This window comes from Colius striatus, chromosome 1 (assembly GCF_028858725.1).
Source record: "Colius striatus isolate bColStr4 chromosome 1, bColStr4.1.hap1, whole genome shotgun sequence".
In the NCBI taxonomy this organism is placed as follows: Eukaryota; Metazoa; Chordata; class Aves; order Coliiformes; family Coliidae; genus Colius; species Colius striatus.
In genome coordinates this window covers 98407019-98426285 of record NC_084759.1, presented here as the reverse complement: position 1 = coordinate 98426285, position 19267 = coordinate 98407019, and the positions used below count along the sequence as shown (strand labels likewise).

Genomic DNA, 19267 nt, shown 5'->3' with positions numbered 1-19267 from the left:
TGAGCATGAACCATAAATATGTCGTTGCTGCAGAGAAGGTAAACGGTATCCTCTGTTGCATCTGACAAAGCATTGCTGACAGGCAGAGGGAGGTGATCCTTCCCCTCTACTGAGCACTGGTGAGGCCACATCTGTAGTGCTATGTTCAGTTCTGGATTGCCAGCGCAAGAGAGACATAGACACACTGGAGAGATGCCAACAAAGGGCCACAAAGATGATGAAGAGACTGAGGCATCTCCTGTGAGGAAAGGCTGGGAAAGCTGGGACTGGTCAGCCTGGAGAGACGAAGGCTTGGGGAAGCACTCATCAGTGTTAATAAATACCTAAGGGGAGGGTGCAAAAAGGATGGAGCTAGGCTCTTCTCAGTGGTTCTGAGTGAAACGACCAGAGGCAACAGGCACAAACTGAAACACAGGAAGCTCCCTCTGAATATCATAAAGCACTCTTTACTATGACACTGGCAACTGTCTATATGGCCCTGACTGAGCAAAGGGCTTGGACGAAATGACCTGCACATATTCCTTCCAATCTCAGTCATTCTGTGATTCTGTTACATCGTTTGATTCCCCACATTAACAGAATAAATCCCTTTGCTCCAACAAATAGCTCAACGGTATCTTACTGAGCTATTTACAGTACTTAAGTTATAATAAAAATATTTCATAGTGGTAACAAAGTGGCAAAACTGGTAGCTTAGTAAAGACCATCTGAAAAAAAAAGCTGAAGTGTATGTTTGTGTGTATATGCACGGGTATATGAACTATTTAAATGCTTTAAAAAACAATGCCCTTGGGTAGCAGAAGTCTTAATTGCTTATCAGGCAATGCACCTGGGCTGTATCATGTTAGTATTTAAGCATACAATATCTAAATGCTGCTACTATGTAAAGCTTAACACAGAATTCATTCACTTTTGTGGGAGAACTCTGCTATTTTTAATCACTGACCCAGCAACATATTTTCTGATAGAGTTTGAAGAAATCATCTATTCAACTGAATGCTACAGGGCTTCAAGGGAGAAGATTAAAGGTAAACAATGACTTCACAGAAAATTCAAATTTTTCTTTGGAAAGCTAAGGTTACTGGATATGCACAAATATTTAGAGTCAATTATGGAGAGGAAGCACAGGCATAGTTAGCGCTGGAAGTCACTCAAGTGTACCTGTACAAACACACATTCTCTGAAGACTGTTTTCCTGTGCTTGCTCCAATTGCATTATCCTTATGGGCAAAAGGGCAGAGCAGAAGGAGAGGAATCCTAAGCCTGTATGCTACAGCACTGACACAACAAACGGCCTCTTGAAAACTAGAGTTTAGGTTTTACAGTACTTTAGGGTTAGACCTGCACATAATTGCACTACTTTTCAGAAAATCTGTTTCAAGTTTACTGAGAAATTTCTGCATAGTGTAGATATACCCATCAAATCTGAATGGAAGAAGTGCTGTCATAGAAAAATGTGCTGGTTTTAAAGAAATGAAGGTGGAAATTCAACACGACTTGGCAATGAAAACATTCCCTTGTGTCCAAAATTGAAGTACTAGCCAAATGCCTGAGACAGTTTAGAGATGACAGTTCCACTGACCTCCAAAATGGCAGAAAGTATAAAACGTTAAAAGAACCGTTCAACATTTCTCAGCCACAGATTTTTAGAACTACTGTAGCTGCACACTGGATTTGTGGTTGTTTATTTTACCCTGAGTAGAAAGTTCAACTCCATCTGACTCCTTTCAAAAGAGAAGAAATACTATTTAGAAAGCATGGACAACCAAAACCAGAGAGGAACTGCTTTTCTTCAGATGTAACATCTCTAGTTTCCCAGTCTTCAGCACGTTTCTCTGCATCTCTATCTATTGCTAGAAAGGACCTGTGTTTAACAACCAGGTGGACCTCCTCCAGTGCCTGTTCTTGAAAACAGTCAGAGTCCATGCTTACACTAGTAAGCCATGGAACAACACAGTAAATAGAGACAACTGTTACCAAAATGTACTCCTATGTGAGATAAAATGCTACTGTAGACAGATCCAGGAGGATTTACATTGACTGGATTAAGCAGGTTTGTCATTTGGTGAAAAAACAAACTTTCCTGAGGATAAGCGCTACTGATGACAATTCCTCATCTTTCTTGATGCCAGTTCACTGAACTTGGCCTGTCCCCAGTACAGATAAATCCCACAGTGTTTATTCATTTACTCATGCTTTGTCATCCCTGTTTTCTTCCACCAGAAAGAAAGAAAAAAACAGAGGCATTATAACCACCCTGATACATAACATTAATTGTATCAAGCAACTGCTACCAATACTTTTGCCTGTAGTCCAAGAGAAAGAGTAGAACTGCTTTCCATGAACCAGATCAGAACTCCAGCTCCATCAAAACCAAGCAATTTCAAGAAGTTTCTAGTTAGATGTACTGAAATTAAGTCATAAGGTAATTACTGTTCTTATTTGGTATGAATTATTCTGTTCTGTACAAACCCATTCCAATACCCTTGGTAACCTTTCAACATCTTTTTAACAAGCTATTGACACATTTAATGTATGTCAACTTCCCTTTTATTATTCTGATACCTCAACAAGGCAACTAAATTTCAAATTAAGTGCAGAAATCCTAAGCATCATTTCATGATTTTAAATATTTGTTTTGAAAGTAGAGTTCTTCCCTTCAGCTAAATCTTAAGACAGAAAGTACAAGGAAGAGTTACAGAAAAATGAGACACTGAGAGGTTCCATTGCAGTCTGAAAAGCATTACTAATTACATACTCAAACCACAATGTTTTAAGGGAGAGGATGAAGAAAACAATCACAAAAGAAATGGCATCAAACAGGACAGACACAGAATTTGCTTTTGCAAAGCCCCCAAGGGTGTGTTTTGCTTTTGCAATATAAATACCCAAACCACAATGGTGGTTATTTTTGACTGACAGCCAACAGCAAGCAGCTAATGCCCTCAAAACTTAAGATACTACAAAATTAATAGAGAACAGTATTCTAATTTAAGTCATGGCAAGAAATGCAGCAAGGCTGTAGATTGACTATAGGTCAGAATTAGCAACTAGAAACAAGAAATGAACAATTAGTCTTATAAATGCTGCGAGACCAGAACCAGGTGAGGCAGAGCTAACTTTGCCCTCCACAAAATCAGACTGATAGGTACAGGGACTTAAACATTAAAGAAGAAAGGTTAAAAGAAAGTAAGCCTTCAGACATCTTATTCTGCAGCTTGTCCTATATTTACACCTTTTTCTAAAAATATTTTTTAAAAAATCTTCAGAGGAAGTTGTGAAGCAAGTGTCAAGAGGCAAATCTCTCTTGCTCAAATTTTGTCATGCTAAGATGGAGCACACAAATACTTGAAATAGCATATGACCCATAGCACACCATATGCATCTGAATGCAAGCAGTGATCTGGGGTCTGCATATGTTTGTCCTCTCTTCCAGCTATATAGCCTATGTGGCATCCAGAATATGTTACAGAAGAGCAGGATAGGCACAGTGGAACAGAATAATAAAGTAGGACTAGTTTTCGTCAAGAGAGAGATGAAATCACATTCTCTTACCTATTTTTCATAAGTGAATGTTTCAGAGCTTAGTTATGATACTGCTGCAGTAAGTGGTGCTGAGTATTTCATCAGTGGTGGGCTAGTAAACACTAAGCTGAGGACATTGGTTTGGAAACAAAGCAACAAAGAAAGAATTAAAAATTCAGCTCACCACCTGCCCATTTGACTGATGCACGAAGGTTTGACGCTGTGCCTGCTGTGCCACTCCCAGCAATAAATTGCCTTTTACATACATGGATAAGCAGTCTAATCAAATAAGGATTTAAAGCAGGATGTGCTCAAAGGAACTGCTGGTTTCTGTTAAAGCCTGCCATCGCTCTCTCTGAGCTTTTGCACATATTAAATAGTATATGAGATTTATCAGAGGGAAAAGATAAGTACAAACACCAAGGCAGTAAGCGAATAACCCTCTCACCTACAGTGTGCAAATAATTTTATGTTCTCAGGTTTTTTATGCCACTCTTCTACTCATGGGGCATGCTCCTGCTTGTGAGAAACACCAAGAACCGCATCAGCTGCTGAGAGTGACCTGGTTTGTTGCATGTTTGCATCACTGTCCCTTGAGAAATCATTTGCAGCCACAATGCCAAATGGTCTCCGACACAAATGACCTGCTTATGCCTTCCACGCTTTGTCACAACAGTCACAGGCAGACAGACCTCTTTCTGCAACTCATACATAGATCTTTTTTCCCCTGCCCCAACATTTACAAAAGACAGCCAGCAGCATTCTTCCTCATGTATTTGGAATTTGCTGCTACAATACATGCCTGTCACCCCCATTTGCATGTTACACCTTTGTTAAATGCCTAGCCAAAAACCCCTCACATTACCTAAGTGCTGCTTTCTGCTCTTCAGAGTGCTGTGGTTCTTCCTATAGATCTATATATTCAAATTAACACATTTCTGTTTAACACTTCCAGATAAGGTCTACAACTCTTAAATTGTACCCTAACTTTCTGCCACCACCACTACTGGAGTACTAAAAATAACCGGATGTTTTAAAAGGCTACTTTTAGTGTAGAAGCTGGATTTTGTGTTCTGGATTCAGCACCTTAAAACTATGGCTGCAAACCTGCCTTTTGAGTAGGTTTCAAACTTCAAACATGTTCTGTACTTTAAAGGAACTTCGAATGCCCAACTGCTGGATTGTGATTCATCTGATATCCAAGCACTAATTAAAATATTCTTCAGACTGTTGAAGAAAACATCCTCTGTGCAGCTGCTAAGCGCCGGGAATAACTCTAAATTCTATCTCATATAATTCAAATTCATTGTTCAACATAAAGACTTCAAAAATAACAGACAGAAATTACAAGTGTGCACCTTATCTTCAGGCACATACACTTCCTGATGACAGAACGCTGCCTATTTCTCTCAGACGAACCTTCAGTAGCAGATTGTCAGGAAGACATAAGGGAAATTTTAATGTATTTCCAGTTTAGTTTCTAAAAAATAATTAAATTCCAAGACTTGAGATTCGAATTTGTTGACAATAATAATGGAGAAACTGGACAAAATACGGTCTAATTATTTTTTACCAATAAGACAATCTAGCAAAATGCGGTACCTTACTGGATATATGGTACAAATTCACAGGAAACTTAATTTCATTTATTTTCCCGATTACAGAAGTACTTGTACAATTTAGGGATAAACTATCTTTATCAGAGCTGTGTCTTCTAAAGCAAAGATTATTCATTCCTCAAGGTGAAAACTGTTCATGAAGAACCTTGCAGTGAAGTGAGAAAATAGAAACTAAAAGTATAATGAAAAAAACCCCCTGAACTAAACCATTGGCCGTCTAACTTGCATCTCAGCCTAAGAGAACTATTTTCAACTATGCTTCCTTAAATCTCATATGTTAATCAGACACTGTGTGAGTTGTTCTTACCTAGGTTATTTTTCAACTTTTCCACTGACTCAGACTTTCTAAAGCAATAGTTCTAATGAAAGGTATTTGATGAAACATTTGTCTTTCTAATGAGAGTTGTACTATCTCTTGTGAACTTTAGAAAGTGCAATTTTATTAGTATTTTACTTCTCCACAGACTCTGCAGCTGTAACAGATTACCTTTCCATGGATTTAGAAAGAATAGAGATATTAAGAAATGAAATAATTTCAGAACAGGATCTGAGACAGACTGATCAGTGCTCAAAGCTAAGAGGTTATTTTCTTCTTTCATAGAAGGGAATGACATCCACAAATTTTCATTAAAATCAATATGTAAAACCAAGTATACATCCAATGCTATCAACAAGAACATTGATGCTGAAAGAGAACAGGCTTTCCTTTCATTACTGAAAACTAGTTTAATCTTTTATCTAGTTCAGTCCAGATCTGATAGTGCTTGCTTTATATTTTGCTGCCTGGTAATGCCTAGTATGAGAACCTGCTTTTCACTGCTTTAAACTTTAAAATGCTTCAAGAGTCTTCAGTATGTCCAAAACCACACACACAAAAAAAGTAGGGAAGAAGCATTCAAGAGACTGTAATGGACTTTTCACTTGCAATAGCTTCTCTCACTTTATTAGGAAATAGAATCCTACTAATTTTAGGCTCTTCCCACCCCACTTCGTTAGGATTACATTTGAGATTAGGAGTTAGATTTTTGTAAACCACTTAGCAGTTAATAGACTTTTTCTCTCATGTAACTTCAAAGACTGAAATTCCCATTGCATTTCAGTATTTTGGAGGGAGAAGAAAATTTAGAAGAATGTCTGCAGCAGCAAGCATTAACATCATCAGGAACAGAAGAAATTCAAACTTCCAAGCAAAAAACTCTAGAAAATGATAGAAAACAAGAGAGAGAAATGATAGAAACAGAGAGAAAACAAGTTGAACATCTCAAAGACCTAACAGTATCAGCATTTCCTTTGCTACAGAAATTAGATGCTTTCCAATGATCAATAAGATGCTGTGTTTTTTCCCCCTTGAATAGCTCTCTACAAGTACAGATTGCAACTGCTGATCATGTCTTGTAATTGTGGAGCCACAGAAATACATGGTGAAGAATAATTACTAATTCAGATACCTTTTTGCTTCCTCCTAACTCATTCCCCAACTTCCTGACATCATCCCCAGTCCTCTCAAACTACCTCAACAATTAAGAAGCACATCTCTGTCCCAACCTATACTTTGGGCAACAGAATCCACCACTACTTTCTGTCCATCCCCTCTCAGTGTCCTAAATATATCCTAATCCTTACTGCAATGATATGCCTCCCTCCCTTGTGGTTTAAAGAAATCAATAATTTATTTAGTCAGTTGAAGCTGGTCATTTGTGAAACTAATCCATTAACTGCCATTTGGCAGAGTACTACATGTTGCAAAAAAAGCTGTTCCAATAGACAATGCCGATCAGATCTTTGGCCTTTGCATTCAACGATATCTTATTTTTCTTAAAGAAGCGCACAAGCAACATGAGGTACAGACCTGTGGCTGTACCTAAAAAATTAATATAGGCCAAATGAAGTTGCTGTTGTTCCAACAGCAGCACAGAGCAGAGTTCGAGTGTTGTGAGGGAGATCTTCGTCACAGAAATGCCACAGCCAGGAGCAGGAACCTGAACAGAAGGAAAGGCTATTCTTCACAGTTACCTGCTATGACAGCACTCAGGGAAGATGCAAACACAGGACTGTTGCTACCTGAGTGGATCACAGCCCAGCCTGCACACTTGGGGAAAAAAGGAAGAGAGGATACACCCACTTGACCAACTAACCAAGAACTAAAGGCATGATCAGTAAGATCCTCACAAGTTGCACTTAGCCATTTTCAGACAACACTTACACATTTCTTGGATGCTTGGGTCTGCAATTAATTTTGTAGCTGGGGGATTTCCAGAATTACATCAGATAATGTGAAGGCTTACCATGTAGCATTTCTCGAAACCCAGGGAAGGTTTTGAGAAATCTCATTATCAACAGCTGCATCCCTATAGCATGGAAGCTCCAAATGTACATGAACATATTTCAGGAAAGACTTTAACAACAATCTGATGATGCCACTGCACAGGTTATACAGGATTTGTCGTTTAAGTATTCATTATAATGTAATTTATAATTTAAGAACTTGGGCAAGTTCACTCTCCTATTTTTCAGCTGGGATAGTATATCCATAGGAGAAGTACAATGCTGTGTTTTAGTTTCTGGTGGTAATTTCTCAACACAGAAATATTTCCCTTTTCCTACAATAATAGTTTGCGTACCGACTTCATCCTGGATCTCCTCTGCTACGGCGGGCACATTGTAGAGGAAGGAGAGAGATTGGTTCATGCGTTCATATATCACACGTAGATGTGTCATAACCTACAGAAATAAAAGCATTTTATAAGGAGGGGAACACTACTGTTAATTTGCCATTATCGCTAATTTTATAGGTTACAGAGAGTAACACAGTTTTCATTTGTGCTAGGTATAAGATTTCAGTACGCTCTATGTACCAAAACTGTCAAATCCATTGCAAAATTCACCTCCTCCCACAGCTGTCACAAAATCAGTGTTCTAGACGCTCTTCCATAGCAACTACCTGAAACCCCATGGCAATGCCATTTAAAGCAGAGGTGTACATTTGCTGTGAGGCAGAACATGAATGCAAGCAGCTATTGAGGCAGAAATTCGCAACCTCATTTGCCCCTCAAAATTTGCCTGTACCCATATGTTTTCACATAACATGCAAACCAAGTGAGGTGCCTGTACTGCTGAATCAAAGCAAAACCAAAAAAAAGGCAAGCATTTTCAGCCGAAAAGAAAAATATTTCCACTCAAAAGCATCACTGCATTGTCTCATGTGATTACAACTCTATTGCCTCAGTTTCCCACACAGTGTTATGGGCTGAGTCATGACATCCCAAGACAGGGGCTGCTCCAGGGCACTCACCCCAAGTATCATCTCTCTTCAGTAGAAAGAGAAATTGAGGTACGTGTTAGAAGACATAGAGACTGGCAGGATAATTAGGCCTAAAAAGGAAAATGGGTTGCAGGGAGCCATTTTAATGAAACAATGGTACTCTTTCTTCAAATCCAAATGTCGTGTTTATGCTTTTGAACAAAATATTTTGTTTTCCATTTTCACTGACAGGCTTGCACGAACAGAACCTGCAGCCCACCCCAATCTTCTGATCACTTCAAGAAGCAAAGATGCTGTGGAAACACTCATCCCTGTGCTGACACACAATCTGTAGTTTGTAACATTTCATAGGTGTTTGTTATGAAATAATCCAGTGTTTTAAAAACCAAAGTCACATTAGATGCAAAAAGACATACTTTAATATTTAAGACACGTGAAAGATAATCATCACTGCAGAAGACTGTTAGAAGTATGCATTTCTAACTCTAGCAATTTCAAGACAGAATGACCTCAATGTGCAAGTGATCTCAATGTACAAGTCTGTCTGGAATAAATGTTTGAGAAGTCTAATAAGCAAACTGTTCCTTTCAGGGAGGTATATGGTTTCGATCTGCCTGTGAGCGTTGCCAGTCAGTTAAAAAATTGTGGCTGGAACAGCCCTTCCCATTACATCCTGCAGTAGGAACAGCAGCAGATTATGCAGACGGCACACTTTTTTTACAGGCTATCTATTGTGCCTACAATTTTAATTGCTGTTTTGAAAGCCAGCTACATCTTCAATCTTTCTTTTTTTTCTTTCTTTCTTACCATCCATGATTTACAAAGGCAGCATAAAAGCTGTTCCAAATCATACACATTGAGGACTGCAGTAACATTCAGCAGTTAAAATGCTGTGAACTACAGTGCCTATTTTAAAAGAAGATGTTAAACTCGAGTGCATTGCAGTAATCACATTTATAGACACTACAAGTACCTTTGCAATGACTATAGAAAGGTTGACTGCAGTCAGATGGCTACATCACTTCTTGTTCTGCCACTTCAGCTGAGGGAAGCATAACTATGTGTGGTCACTAAATCTATCACTGACATTTTTCCAGGGGTATTATTTAACAAAGCACTAATAAAGGCTCTGGGCACTAATGCTCTGGAGAGCTCCTCAGGAAATGCCCACGACTGACTCACTGTCTGGAGAGAGAATCTGGCTTTGAGTTCTAAAAAGACAAATTAAACCCACCTTACTCCTAACATTACTTTGCTTTGATTTTCTGCTGGAAAGCAGATAATTTTTTTAGTGCATGTAAAGCTCTCCATAGAAAGGGGTCGAGTATATTTTTTTTAATACATTGACAGAAACTTCACTATGGTTATAACAAATATAACTCTATTAACCTTCAGTGAGGATTACCTGAGATCTGATTTGGGCAGCTTTCTTTGGGTCTACCATGCGGACATGTTCGAAGTGTTTAAGAGTATGCTGTCTGTCTTTCTGCTCAGCACGCACGTACTTCTTCAGCATGTTGAACACGTGACGAGGCTATAGAGAAAAAACAGGGAAAAAAGATCAGTTTAGAACAACACATGTTTTAGTTCCTTGCACTGGAGATGCATCCAAACCAAAAGCACACGGCCAGCTGGTGGCTGCAGGTATCCTCTGAAGGTAGGTCTGACTACTGTCAAGAACAACCATTCCCTTAACCCATTCGGCAGGATGCACCACTAAATAGTAGTTTTAGGTAGCAAATAAAGTACCCGGGGAGGGTGTTCAGATTTCCTCTCTGGCTACAAGGGGAAATTTGGCTGTTTCTTGTCAAACTGCTGCACTATTGGAATCTCTTCAGTTTAAGATAAGCAACAGAATTAAAAATCATAAAATCACAGAATGGTTTCAGTTGGAAGGCCTCTTAAAAATCATCACATTCTACCCCCCCGTCATAAGCTGGGACACCTTTGACCAGACAAGGTTGCTCAAAGCCCCATCATCTGAGAAAAGTATGATGAAGGTTATTTGAGGAAGATTTGTTCAACAGAAATAGAGACATGAAGCCCTTCTCTACCAGAGAATTAAACTTAATGGCTTCATAACTGTAAATTAATTCCTGAGGAAAATAACCCCAAGCCCCCAAAGCCAAGCACCCTGGGATGAAGCTCCAAAAACTGTGGACAAAGCCGTTTGCTGTTAAGTAAGTAATCCTCACAATACTGTGGTAATGGCCAAAGAAACTGAAATGCCAACTCTAAAGCTTTATAGGAACAAAGACTAGAAGACCAGAAAATTTAACAAGATGAAGAAAATTTCAGAGACAGAAAATGTTGTAACTTTCCTCGTAATTCAACTTTACTTGCCCCCAAGATACATCAAGATAATAGCTTAGGGCAGACTAGAGAGAAAGGGGTTAACTTCTATTTCTTCAGGAGATGCTCTATTTAAGTGTTTTGTCTAGAACCAGAAGGATCTAGGTTTTGTTTCCCCTTAGTATGTTTCTATTAATTGCAATACGTAGGTGAAACTTCTACATTAAGAGTCACAAGTAGACTTGTTAATGCAACAACAATCTTGAATATACCACTAACAGTAGTAGTGGTCACTTGAGTAAATTGACAACGCACCTTCAGTGCCCTTTCTAACACTAAGAAATATCTCAAACTTATTCCTGGGAAGGAGAAATAGACATGCATGCCTGGGCAAGAAATCCCTCTGTGATGGCAGCAGAGAATTTCCTTCTATGACAAGATGACCTGCTTAGTGACTGAGGGAAAGGCTATGGATGTGGTCTTCCTGGACTTCAGTAAGGCTTTCTCCCACAGCATCCTCCTGGAGAAACTGGCTGCCCATGGCTTGGATGGACCTGCTCTGTGATGGGTGAAAACTGTCTGCATGGCTGGGCCCAGAGAGTCATAGTGAATGGAGTTAAAATCCAGTTGGCAGCTGGGCAGCAGTGGCGTTCACCGGGCCCTAGTGTTGGGGAACACTTTCTTAACATCTTTATCAATGATCTGGATGAGGGGATTGAGTGCACCCTCAGTAAATTTGGAGTTGACACCAAACTGGGTGGGTGCATAGACCTGCTTGAGGACAGGAAGGCTCTTCAGAGGGACCTGGACAGGCTGGATCGATGGGCTGATGCCAATTTTATGAGGTTCAACAAGGTCAAGTGCTGGGTCCTGCACTTGGCCCACAACAACCCCAGGCAGCACTATAGGCTTGGGGCAAAGTGGCTTGAGAGCTGTCTTGTAGAAAAGGACCTGGGGATGTTAATCAACAACTGTCTGAACATGAGCCCAGGTGTGCCCATGTGGCCAAGAAAGCCAATGGCATCCTCACTTGTATCAGAAATAGCGTGACCAGCAGGACCAAGGAGGTGATTGTCCCCTTGTATTCAGCGCTGATGAGGCTGCACCTCAAATACTGTGTCCAGGTCTGGGCCCCTCACTAAAAGAAGGACACTGAGGAGCTGGAGTGTGTCCAGCGATGGGCAACAAAACTGGTGAAGGGTCTGGAGAACAAGTCTGATGAGAAGCAACTGAGGGAGCTGGGGCTGTTTAGCCTAGAGCAGGCCGAGAGGAGATATGATTGCTCTCTACAGCTTCCTGAAGGGGAGTTGTAGTGAGGTGAGGGTCAATCTCTTATCTCAGGTAATGAATGATATAACATGAGGAGATCAGTCTAAGTTGTGCCAGAGGAGGTTTAGACTGGACACTAGGAAAAAGTTTTTCACCAAGAGCATTATTAAGCATTGGAATGGGCTGCCCAGGGAAGTGGTGGGGTCACCATCCCTAGAGATATTGAAAAAATGTGTATATGAAGTGCTGAGGGATATGGTTTAGTTTAGTGATGGGCTGACAGTGTGAGGTTAGAGGTTGGCCTTTATCATCTTCAAGGTCTTTTCCAACTGTAACAATTCTATGGTTCTCTGAACATAATTCAAGTTTAGGACAGTGCAGAAAGAATATTAAATGCCTGGTGTTTCCTTACAGGAGCTGAGACTTTGTTTTTTCTAAGCAAAAAAGAAGCAAATATCAGACACTCGTATATAGGTATAGTTGAAGCTGAGATAGTTTCAGTATTTTGTTTTTAAAACTAGCCATATGCACTTTTAAATCCTGATGGTAACTATTGATCTAGTGATCTTGCATTGCCTAAAAGCCTGTGACGTTACTCTAACAAGAAGTGATACAAAGCTCAGAAGTATTCATTCCCCTTGCAGAGATGCAGAGGGCTTTCTCAGTGAGCAAGGCAATGCATTACATTTAAGTTCCTAGAGTGGATGCAGGCACCTATGGAAACAGCAGAATTCCCTGAATATAACATCAAGACCTGAGATATATATGTACCCAGTCTCCCCCGAAGTGGAAGCTGAAATGGATTACAAGTATTAGCATTTAGGCTTGTTATCCCCAAAAATGTCTTTATTGCGACTTTTAAGAAACATTCCTTGTGTCAAACATTAAGGTTACCTAGTGGGTCATTTCCCCACTGATCAAAATAACCCCAAAAGGTGGTAGCATCCCCATAACATTTGACGTACACTAAACCAGCTGCGCTTCCTTGCTGGAAGTTCCAGTCACACTGGATCAGGTTAGACCTCCAACCTTCCCCACAACTCTGCAGTGCTACCTCAACATGGCTTCAAGGGCTTGGCCAAAGGTGAAATTGCCAGAGCTAGTGACAGGTAATAACAACCTCCACTGGGCTTTGCATACCTAACTGTGGTGGTGACTATAGACAAGGACTAAGTTCTGCACCTTAACGTAAGTTAGATGGAAGAAAGATAATACATTAATTGCTTGCTTTCTCCTCAATGACTGGAAATGCAGACCTACTGCTTGCAGTTCTAACAAATCTTTGTATCAGAAGTACCTTACCCCAAATCCCACCTCTGTATTGTTATTTCAAATACACTGGTTCTGCTTAGAAATCTCACTCAGGCCGGCACTTTTTGCAGAGGTACTTTCATCAGCATTAGCCCCTACATCTAATACACCAAATGATAGGAACTTTTGTGGTGGCAGAGCAGAGGGGCCACAATGAACGGTCAAGCACAGAGGTGAGGGAAGCTTCCACAGACTGAGGACATGCAGTCACATCCTGTGTCTGAAACTGTTATATCCACAGCTGCCTATGATCGACCCTAGGCAGGAATTTTCAGATTAAATTACAAGTGAAAGCGGTGCTATTATCAGCTAAATTAAGTTCTCACGGCCTCAGCTCTCACACTGTCTATAGCAGAAGAACAAACATCTGACACATTCAAGGGCCAACTTGGCACCTCTTGTTCTTAACAAACCATGTACCAACCACCAAAGGTCATAAAAATTTCTGGATTTAACACTTGAAATTTTGCCATGTGTATTGCCAGGGAAAACTCGATGTGTTCACATATTATTTAGACATTTTAATAAAAAAAAATCTCACAGAATAACTTACTTGATATAAGTCATCAGGGGCTAAGTAAACCTCATGAAATAATTCCACTATCTTCAGTTGTTTGTACTTGTTTCATGGGCTTGGTTCTTTTTTTTTCTCTTCTCTGAAAGCAACCAGGATACTCACAAAATGACTGCTGTTATCCCCATGTTTTTAGTTACTCTGGCTGACAATGCTGGCCACTGTCATATATCCAGTGACAAGGACAGCCAGTGACTTGCTAAGCAATAGGATCCAGCACTAAATTCAGAATGTATGTAATCTCATTAGCAGTGCAGTTTAGTTAGGAATAATATTGGCTACTGAGTACTCCATAACCCTGGACTAGCGGGCAAGAAGCTTAAATTCAGTCTTACAGCACATGTTCACTATTTAGGCAAATGCAGAAAAAAAGAACACAAGCATATCTAACCAAGTGCAGCAGAGTGAAGCAGTGTCTACGGTACCATTACATGTTTCTGACTGTTTCAAGCACACACTGTCACATCTGTTGCTCTCGTGGAACTCATTCCAAAACTCACTCTTTTGCGCACATTCAAACACTCGTTTTTTACCTAAAACTAAGCACAGATCGATCACAGTCCTTTTACAAGCTATTGTGACAGGTCAACTAATGTACTCATGTCTGTGGGTATTTTAATAGTTTAAAACTCTGTTTATGCTGGAGAATGTTGTCGAAGTATTACTTGCTATAGTTTTCATCAGTATGTTGGGACTTGCATGTATTTAATACATTTAGGACAAATTAAGATAGGTTCACAGACTATGTATACAGTCTACATAGACTGCCAAAGCTCACAGAACACCATTAAAAGCTATATTTCTACCTAAAATTGTAAAGAATATGTCTTGTTTATTATTCAGAAGACAATTCTTTGTGTGATCATCTATCTACCTATGTATCTATACACGTAAACATGCCAGAGCTAAGGACCTGTACTACAACTCTCTGGTTTGCAATCTTGACCAAGCAGTCCTGACAGCTGATTAACAGACTTCCAGCTGTACAAAGCACAAGCCTAAATGAAACAACAAATACTGATGGCCCTTTGTCTACCTGGTGATGCGTTCCAGCCCCTGTAATCCAGTGCCTTTAGGTCAGCATTAACGTAAGGTCAGCCCCATAAAGGAATCAAATATGAGATCTAAAATGTCCAAAAAGCAGTTTCTAGTAGGTTATACACACATACACATAAATACAAATATGACTATGTATGCATGCAGATGCCACACCACGAACTCAATAGTGATCTTAGTCTACTATTTCAGATTTTAAGTGAGTGATGAAGCTGCAATTTCACTAAGTGTGGAAAATGGAAACATCAAATGTAGTTGGGATTGCAACAAATAAAACTTAAACTTTTTCAATGGAAATCCAAAATACTACAGAGGAACAACACAAAAATAGTATTAAAGCACTTCTGCTTATTTAAAATACAACTTCCTGTGTCTGTGCCATGAAACTTCCATGGCAAATTCTCAGTTGGTTTATCATTTTGATTGAAATTTTCTCGAAATCTGTGAGGAAAGTTTCACATTGCTGTATTGTGCTATTTAACTTTTCCTTTAGAGATAAATCAGTCACCAATTCTTTCCTGTTACTGGTCTTGAAAGGTGCAACAATTGCTACTTTTCATTCACTTATCAGGAATACCTTCTATACCATACTAGGTGTATATTTTTACCTGCTATGTTATTAACTTGTGGGTCATATTTGACACAGGAGTATTAGCTCATTTTATGAACATTCAAGAAGAGCTGGCTAGGATGAATGCAAGACTTTTACTCACAGGTGCAACACAAGTAACTCCCCATCCAGCTACTTTTCATGTGGTGTTCAAGATGCCCTCACATAATTTCTGCTGATATATAAGAAAATATGTTACCTTGCACATCACAAATGCATAGGTATAATAGTACTCAAAATTTCCCTTTGTCAACTCTATCAAGGACTTTTCCTGGGGTAGAATAAAATAAAAATAGTACTTGATTTAATCTCATTGTTGTTCAGGATTTGAACTAAACTTTGAGAACTTAAGACAATTTTTGTTTCTGCTCACTCTTCAAATTCTCAATTTAGATACAAGAAGCCTGACAGGGTTTTACAGAACTTAATATCCATTTGGAGTTGCCTCTTCTCTCTTTAGCTTGCTCATACAAAAACACAACCAGTAAGCCCAGGTATCCTATGTTCAAGCCCACAGGCGGGGGAAAAAACAAGACAGCCTGATTTTGTACACATAAAAGCCTGAGCAGCTGCTGGAAAATGGAGTTAAGTGTTCACTTTTCTTCAAGTCTGACTTGGTTTAAAAGCAAAGCTGAAAACGATGCTATTTCACAAAATCCTACAAAATTAAGTGTATGTGCGAAATTACACAGCTGTAAATTTATAGATTTGGAGGAGTATTATAGCTGCACTGCTCTTTCATACCGCACAGGAGGATTTTTATCACTAGATCAGTGGCAACGCTTTTTAGCCTGCCTCCAACAGCATATTCCCACAGCAGCCTTGTTAGACTCAGGAAAAGCTTTGAGCTTCCCCCAAACGCAGTGGCACTGGGTAAAGGGTCCTCTGCAGATCCCTCTTCCATGTCCAAATAACCAAACTCAACTACTGTCAGCCTTCACTGTGCTCTCTCTGAACAAACAGACACTGCTCCCATAGCACACAAGGTACAAGAGCAAATTCTGAAGGCAACAACAGCAACAAAAAAAAAAAGTAAAAAAAATTCAAATGGATTAATGTACATGCTACAGTTGATCTTCAAGATCCTGCTCTGTTCAGCAATAATTGACACTTTGAACTGTTTTCAATCATTATATGCTCACTTTAATCTATGCACAAAGTAGGGAAGTTAATAAAGTACCTTTTTAAGTTTTCCTCTATGTTTCCGTCCTCTGAAGCCCTTTACTTCACCAGTAGGAAGTGGATTTCTCTTCTGCTTCTCTTTACCCTCCCTGCCACTGGCTTCCCATAGAGGCCTCTTATCATCAAAGATTAAACAGGGAGACATAAACCTAGCAAATTTTGACATGCATATGAAAGAGGGAATATAAACATATCACACAGTCAATCTGCTCACAGAGAATTATAGATTTGAATTCCTCTATCTTACAAAATGAAGGGGAAAACTTCCAACTGTTTTAAAAACTTGAGGTATACATATTGGTTCCAGCTGCCACTAATCCTCCTTCTCTGCAGTAAGGCCATCAAGCAGTGATGAGACAATACAGTGTTTTGACACTGAATACTGAACAGCTGCACCCCATTTTCAAACGCAACAAAGTATAGCAGCACAGCTAAGCTGCATTAGGAACCAAAGATGAGGATCAAATTTTAAGTTTCTGGGCAGCCTTGTATGACAGTGCTTCTAAGAACAGAACAATAGTACAAATATTTGGTTTTGCTCAAATTTATCTCCTAGCAGACCTTGAAGCTATGCAGTTTCATCTCTGCACTCTCCTTGCCTCCCTTATTGCCTAGGGTGGTACTCTGAAGCACACTTTTGACACTGCCATTAGGCAATTATTCATCTAACACATGAAATGCAACCCTGCAGCTAAAATTTTCCATGTGGTACAAAAGCTGCTCATAAAGGACTCACAAACTTTTGTAGTTTTATGTAGAATGGCACTGAAAACAGATGATTATCTAGGCACATACAAGAACATAATGACTAACCTACAGGCCCTAGTCCCACACCTTGCTATCCTACAAGGAAAGCCTCTTCCAAAAGAACAAGTAAAATGACAATTCTTCTCACGTAGCCTTACAGCTTCCCTCCATCCTCAACTCAAGGACTTGTCAACTTTCTCTTCAGCTCCCCTGAAGAGCCTACCCTTGAACACAAGCACCATGTGATCTGTATACATCCAGGAAACACGGGCTCCCAGTGGATCAGGGTTTTGTTAATGATGGAGAACCTGCTGGTTCAAGCGGTCTGCCACAAGTCCAAAGAATCTTGGCATATGTTAAAATTCAAGTACAAGGCAATATATCCAAGTGGTTAAACAGCATGTAGAAAATGCTTTTTGCATACATATACACCTATATATATATAGATACACACCAGACTTACAGTAACCCTCCTAGCGGTGTGCAGAAGACACGTACTTCAATAAAAAAGTCTAACTTATTTTTCAATTTAAACCCAAATTATGTCCTTGTAACTTCAGAGAAAGAGACTCCATTACATTAAACGTTCAGAACATACTTTTGTCTTAAACATACTAATAGCAAAGCATGTAATTTGAAGCAGGCTGTGGATGGGGGTTCTTAAAATTAGAGAAATCCAGAAAAAACTTCATCCTGTAAAATTTCTTAACAAGTCACCAGTAAGGTTAAGTCATAACTCTTCCAAAGACAAAACAATTGCATTTAATGTACTTTCAGGTTACTAGGGAGCCACCAGATAGAAATACAGCTAGGGTATCAGATACAAATTTTCCATTAATCCCATTTTCTCTTTGGCTGCACAGCCAAAGTTTGGATTCACAGTGTATTCAAATTTCTGGCTCTATATCCTGTAAGGAATTTAACATACTGTATTCATTCATTAGGCCATTTCAGCTGTCATCAATCACTCCTTAGGTTTCACCCTCTGCCCCACAATAAAACCTGACATATCCTTCTTTTGAGTTCAAGGTCAGTCTTTTCAAGCGCTTTGGCACACATGTGACCAGCAGTTCAGAGGCACAGGCTGGAACTGTTGGTAACTACACAGCACAAAACCAAAACATGCGGAGACAAGCACAGTACCATCAACAAGACTGGTAAAGGAACTATTTAAAGACATTATTCTTTAATGTCATTAGTTTTGAGGTAAGTTTATATGTGGTAGCACCTTCAGCTGATGTTACCTGCACACTTGCTGCCTGCTCCTTTCAGAATGAATAGCTTTTGTAGGGACAGAATACAGGGTGCACCTCAGTCTTCGAACAGTACTTTCAAAACTTCTACTGAAGACATGAATCACTGTTCTTTGACACAGCCTTTCAGGCCTGATGCTCTCCCACTGACACAGTAAATGTATTATTAATTTAAATGTCATATGAGTTGACTAAACTCAAAGATAAAATGTAGGCTTTTCTGGTCCCAAAGTCAGCGTTAACACTTTTGTCCCTTAGAGTTCACTTTTTTTTTTTTTTTTTCCAGTGGAGATATCTCCATTCTGCAAACATGAAGAGTTGACTTCCTCTGTGCTAGGAATGAAGTTGCACATTTTGGCAGCTTTAGAGGCCATTCTGCTGTTACGTGGGGTCCCCATCTTCACCTTCCCAAAGCCTCAGATACCGTTAGAATCAAGCTGTCAGACTGATCCACATACAATGTGAAATAAAATAACTTTTCTGGGATACTTTTTAGACAGGATTCCATTTGCATAAGGCTTAACTTTACAGCAACAGCTGACTGTCTGAAGACAAACGTGAAATCAT

General features: G+C 39.5%; 1 protein-coding gene across 5 annotated transcripts in view; it reads right to left on the bottom strand.

The window, feature by feature from the left end:
* APP (amyloid beta precursor protein) overlaps window positions 1-19267 on the bottom strand; it is a 220629-nt gene that overhangs the window by 42075 nt on the left and 159287 nt on the right. For all 5 annotated transcript variants that reach the window (XM_062002381.1, XM_062002400.1, XM_062002391.1 and 2 more), the window contains 2 exons: window positions 9812-9940; window positions 7766-7865 (listed from right to left, as the gene is read on the bottom strand). In XM_062002381.1, coding sequence (XP_061858365.1) covers window positions 7766-7865; window positions 9812-9940 — 229 coding nt within the window. The remainder of the gene's footprint in view (window positions 1-7765; window positions 7866-9811; window positions 9941-19267) is intronic.